General features: G+C 39.8%; 3 protein-coding genes across 3 annotated transcripts; 2 read left to right on the top strand and 1 right to left on the bottom strand.

Annotated features, from left to right (window-relative positions):
• Positions 1 to 649: 649 nt before the first annotated feature.
• On the bottom strand, positions 650 to 1,873 carry RO3G_17460 (uncharacterized protein; the record flags this gene model as incomplete). Its single annotated transcript, XM_067672043.1, has 4 exons — positions 650 to 742; positions 855 to 1,028; positions 1,108 to 1,359; positions 1,436 to 1,873. 4 exons carry the CDS (start codon positions 1,871 to 1,873, stop codon positions 650 to 652), a joined length of 957 nt encoding a protein of 318 aa, XP_067528144.1.
• Positions 1,874 to 3,897: 2,024 nt separating this feature from the next.
• Positions 3,898 to 4,326, top strand: RO3G_17459 (uncharacterized protein; the record flags this gene model as incomplete). Its single annotated transcript, XM_067672042.1, has 1 exon — positions 3,898 to 4,326. The coding sequence occupies one exon, from the start codon at positions 3,898 to 3,900 to the stop codon at positions 4,324 to 4,326; it is 429 nt and encodes a 142-aa protein (XP_067528143.1).
• Positions 4,327 to 4,819: 493 nt separating this feature from the next.
• Positions 4,820 to 5,337, top strand: RO3G_17458 (uncharacterized protein; the record flags this gene model as incomplete). Its single annotated transcript, XM_067672041.1, has 2 exons — positions 4,820 to 4,989; positions 5,217 to 5,337. 2 exons carry the CDS (start codon positions 4,820 to 4,822, stop codon positions 5,335 to 5,337), a joined length of 291 nt encoding a protein of 96 aa, XP_067528142.1.
• Positions 5,338 to 5,708: the final 371 nt, after the last annotated feature.

The following is a 5,708-nucleotide window of genomic DNA, read 5'->3' as shown; positions in this document are numbered from 1 at the left end:
AGAGAATATGACCCGTTTCCAGTCATCCACAGTCCAATGTTGGTGCGATTTGGCCCACTGAAGGCGTTTCACGATGTTTTGGCTGCGTAGCAAAGGTTTTTGAGACTTGACAAACGCTATAAAGCCAGCTTTTTTAAGAACGCGGCGTACTGTACTATCACTTACAGATATTCCAAATTCTTCTTTTAGAGCTTTTTGGATCTTTACAGCGTTATTTTTTCTTCCTAAGGTGACTAATCTCCGGATGTAGTTCACCATGGGTTGGCTAATTAGAGATGGGCGACCACCTTCATCAACATTTCCACTCATCTTAAGAGATGAGCGGTACTTCTGAACAGTGGTACGACTAACACCAATTTGTTTTGCTATTTCGCTGTTTGACTTCTTGGATCTCAGCAATAAGTAGATGTTGTTTGCTTTGTCATTTGAAATTGCACGCATGTCGGATCTGCAATGGTATAATGTCTTAATGGCGTGCTGCAATTTAACAAAAGAGCACTTACATGTAAATAATATTACGATGAAAGAAGAAAGAGAAGAAAAAATAAGAAAAAATTACAATTAAGCCACATTTTTGTGACTATATTATGTTACTTACAAACGCCGTCAAAACTGGTCGCATGTACCGTCGGACTTTAAGTGCCAATTACTACCAATATACTGGTTCTACTGTGATGTCTGTGTTACCATATAATTGTCCAGAGTTTGCTCTTTCGAATGAACTATATTTCAGCGCTATAAACTAAGAAATGAAGAAGAAGATAGTGCGTATAGGCAAAATATGAAAACATGCGACCAGTTTTGACGGCCACTGTATATTAGAAAATGAAATTTGTTACCAACATTTTACTTACTTCGTTGCTCCTAAATGATGGCCTTTTGACCACGAACGTACGACCGTTCGCGTCCTCTGGCCCATCTTCTTCATCTGACGTCCAGTCAACAGTCAGAATTTTGCCAGCGAACGGGAAACGGGCGTCGAACGCTGAAGGGTTAGCCATGTAAATAGATCTCCTGTTAGAGAGTTTCTATCATAAGGTGTTAATGTAAGCATTTTCTATATTTTATAATATAATCTTCTAAATATTAAATACTCACCGTATTTACACGGCTACGACAGGTTGTTTTTGTTGAAACAACTGTCTTCCCCTTGGCCTTGCTCATCAAATAGGAATACTTGCTCCTGATAATGGTGTGTATTTGCGAAGTGGTGAGCAAATCAAAACGACGATGCTTCCTGACTTGCTCAGATAACAGGGCCTTGACCTTTCTGTTGTTCTTGTGGGCGAAGGTCACGTCCAAGTCAAATTCGCTTCTGCGACCAACAACGTAATCACGGTAGTATTCTGCTAAATAGCTCTACATCACAAAGAAAGGTATAAAATATAGGTATTAAATTACAATTACTAATTTGATAAATCTGTTCTAGACTTACACTACATTCTTTTTTGGCCTGGTCGACCTCAGCTTCTGAAGCTCGCTGCTGCTGTTGCTGTTGCTGTTGCTGCAGCAATTGTGTCAATTGCTGTATCTGAGCAGCCATTATATCTGGTGCGAAACCAGAGGCTGCTCGGATGGCTTCAGCACCAACAGAGCTCTCCAAGCGAGGAGTTGTAAAGCTACTGAAGCCTGCAACAGGAACAGAAGCAGAAGCAGGAGCAGGAGCAAGAGCAGAAGCGGGAACAGGAGCAGAAGCAGAAGTGGGAGCGGGAGCAGGAGCAGAAACAAAAGCGGGAGCAGGAACAGGAACAACAGAAGCGGGAACAGAAGCAGGAACAACAGTGGATGATGATCCAGCAATGCTCATAGAAATTCTTGCCCTTTTGGGAGCATTGCTGGGGACACTGATGGGGGTGGCGACGCGACGAGACATTTTTTAAAATGGATTATGTAAAAGATACGATGCAAGGAGATTCCGGGCTGGGTATTTGTCCTACCTAGATGCCAAATATAGCAATCAATGCAAATAATTTTTCCGCATCGAATGGTGTTACTTTCGAGGCAGTCACGTTTAAACTCAGAGAGATATGGCGCTTGCAACACGAAAAAACCTCTTTTGAGCTGACCACACAAAAACGATGCGGAGGGATTACTCTACCAATATTTGTACAACATCAGCAAGCAGTACCGCAATCGATGCAAATAATTTTTTCCAATCCAATGGCGGTACTCATAGATCTCTCACTGTAACACACAAGGAGGTACAGGCTTTTAAAGACGAAAAAACCCCCTGGTCGGACGGACATTATGCTACCAGAAAGGATTACAAGCCGAATTCTTGTCCTACCAATATGGCAAGCTTATCCATAGGTAGAAACAGTGTTTCCGCATTTAATGATGGTATTTACAAGGTGATCACATCGAAACTCAGCTTGGTATCCGTCTTAAAGCGTGAAAAAAGTGCTTTTGCTGATGGACAAGAAATTGTACAAGTAGACTGCAATCTGAATATTGTTTCTAGTTACACTTAAGGTATTCTGAGAATCTCAGATGATATTTCTACATTGATTGCTGATAAACTTTAAGCACTAAATTCCTTTTACAAAAGATAATTACGAAGCAAGCAAAAAGGAGCATGAATAAATCTTTGGGGCAATTGTACAAAGCCTCTCTTTTTGGCCTGAGCACTATCACTCCTTTCTGTGTGTTTTACAACAATATCAGCCATACCGCCTTTTCTAAAGCGAGGTTCATAATAGGTATACAATGAAAAACTGCTGTTGGTTGCTAGTAAAAAGCTTATTATACTGTAATGTTTAAGAATTCACCGAACTATTGGTTCTATAATGCGAAAATGGACAAGAACTCTTTTTGGGTAAATAAGATTACGACAGTGACAAATTAAGCTAACAAACTTCATTTGCACGTTTTTAAATATGAGACGGGTGAAATATCAAAACTGGTACTATGTGCTATAATCTGCAAATACAGTAAGGGACAAAATCAGTCCGTTTTTGGCTTTTTCGCAATGCCTCGCCAGGAATTAAACTTAGGGCTCCGCTTTGCTGACATTAACTTTGCACGCAAACTAGACAAAATTATTGGTGTAGCCTAATTGCTTCTACCACCATTTCCTCTGTAGTTATGGCGGAAAAAGTAATTTTCCGTGATTGTTGCTAACGCCCGATTTTGCATTAGACACCATATCTCCAGAAACAATCATTGGATTGACTTGCAATTTAGTTTGGTACGTCTTATGACGTCAGTGAACGCTTACGCGTTCTCATATTTTAGCTCCTTTTATTTTTTTTACATTTTTTCTTTTTCCCCATTTACCTCATCTCAGATTAGCCAAACACACCAGGACAGCAAAGAATGCCGACAAACATGTCCAAATTGAAAACATGTTGAACCACTCCATTCCATGGGATATAATTCAAAAAAACGTAAGCTGCGGAAAGTCCATGATTCGAAGAATTTCAAGGAAAACCAAGATGCAGTCAAAAAATAGCACAGGTAGACATCGTTTACTCACACCTAGGGAGGAAACCAAAGAAGCTAGAGATATAAGACTAGGCTTACCTAAAAGCGCAGCTGATGCCTCCTTTCGCGTTAAAAAACCAGATCGATCAGTCAATCCAAAAATAATTACTCGTACTTTCAAACACAAAGGTCTAAAATCGACTAAAAAAAAGACGGCACTTCCACTTAATTAATGACAGGCAAAAGGCACGATATGATTGGGCAAAGGCTCATAAAGACTAATCCGAGACTGATTGGGAACGCATTGTGTTTTCTGATGAGACAAAGATCCAAAAAAGAGGGTCTAATGGTCTAGAATACGCTTGGAAAGAGGATAATGCACCTTTTCGAGACCATCACTACAAAAAGAAACATGCTTATGGAGGAGGCGGGATCATGCTTTGGAGTTGCATAACTATACATGGAGGGGGCTACATGTTCTGGCTACAAAGTAATGTAAATGGTGAGCTATACACATCAGTACTTGAGGAGGAATACAAGGAAACATTGAAGTATTATGGCCTGCAAAGTAGGGACGTGATCTTTCAACAACATAATGCAAGCATCCATTGTGCTTCAGCTCCTTCAAAATGGTTCCAAAAGAACAAGATTAAGCTTCTGAGTTGGTCAGCATACTCTCCTGGCCTTAACCCAATTGAAAACGCATGGGCCATGCTTAAAAAGATGGAACAGATGACAAGACCACCTTCTTCTGTGGTTGAGACTGATCAAGCATTTTTTGACTGGGTTTCGAAGCTTTGGTATGACCTAACAACTCCAGAGTACTGTAGAAACCTTATTCACTCTATGCCCCGTCGATTTCGGGGCGTAATCCAGCGTAAGGGCCGCGGTACAAAGTACTAATCGAAATTCAAAAAAATAAAAATACATTATTTTCAATATATCTTCTTATAACATGTCAGAAAATAAAAAATACCATTTCCGACAAACATTGTCAGATTTGTTGAAGGAAGAGACAAATTTTTCGTCAGCAAAGCGGAGCTCTAAGCTTAATTCCCGGCGAGGCATTGCGAAAAAACCAAAAAACGGACTGATTTTGTCCCTTACTGTAGAAGAACATAGGGTGGATTAGAATAGTGAAACCATCCATAATAGCATGCATATGTAACCACAAGGCGCAGGTATATAATGAATCGTAACTTCGAGTACCAATTTCCGAGTTGTAACCACGAGTGTTAATTTCCGAGTTGTAACCACGAATGCTAATTTCCGAGTTGTAACCATGTGCATATTTGAGTATGTGATATGTGAAACAATGTGTTTAATTGCATTTCAAATATCTATATAAAGAGACATGCCTTTTTTCTTTTTTTCTTCTTTATTTTATCTACTTAACATGCTTCGTCGCAACTCATCTGCTTCTGTCCATTCAAACAACGGTGCCACTCCTCGTAGGGGCGGTCGAGTATCTGGTCAAGTAGTTTCAAGCTACAGGTCTTATGTTCCTCCTGCTGGTGACCGTGTCCTTGAAGCGCAAATAATTGTTAGTCCCGAAAGAGCATGGGAGTAAGTTAATTATAATCAAAAATGTTACATTGCGATAGTGGGATTTATTTTCTTACTGACCCTTTACCTTTTTTTTGCAGTCATCTTTTATCCGCAAACAACGCCTTTCATAGAACCAATGTACAGTGGCTACCAAAACCGTTCGCACAAAACGTACTTTTTCCTTTCTGAATCTTTTGTGACCTATTGCGCATAAAAGATACCATATCTAATACATATTTCCTAAGAGTACAAACTCTTGGCTTTCTGATGAAGTATAAAATGTCACCCTATGCGCACCCTAACTCGTACTACGGAGAATCAAAACTCAAAGGCACATTCGAACGGTTCTGGGGCCACATATTTTAAAAGCGAAATGAATTAAAATAAGTTTATTTAATATCCAATATACAAGCCATCAGCATCAATAACTGCACGACATCGATCGGGCATACTTTTAATAAACCTTTGGCATTCTTCAGCCGTGATTTGGTACCAAGTGTGTCCTATACGATCCCATAGCTCATGTATACCACATGGAGGGCAGTCATAATTTTTAAACAGCCGTCTTTTAAGTAATTGCCACATGTTTTCAATTGGGTTCAAGTCCGGTGATTGTGGTGGCCATTTCATTACATAAAACTCTTGCTCATTTAGCCATTTTGATACGACTTTAGCTGTATGTTTGGGGTACAATGTCCTGCATAAAGATAAATTTACTCGTAGATTTCCACTTCTCC

The sequence above is a fragment of the Rhizopus delemar genome, genomic scaffold (assembly GCF_000149305.1).
Source record: "Rhizopus delemar RA 99-880 supercont3.78 genomic scaffold, whole genome shotgun sequence".
NCBI lineage: Eukaryota > Fungi > Mucoromycota > Mucoromycetes > Mucorales > Rhizopodaceae > Rhizopus > Rhizopus delemar.
The sequence above is the reverse complement of the archived record's forward strand: the minus strand, read 5'-3'. Positions and strand labels throughout refer to the sequence as shown.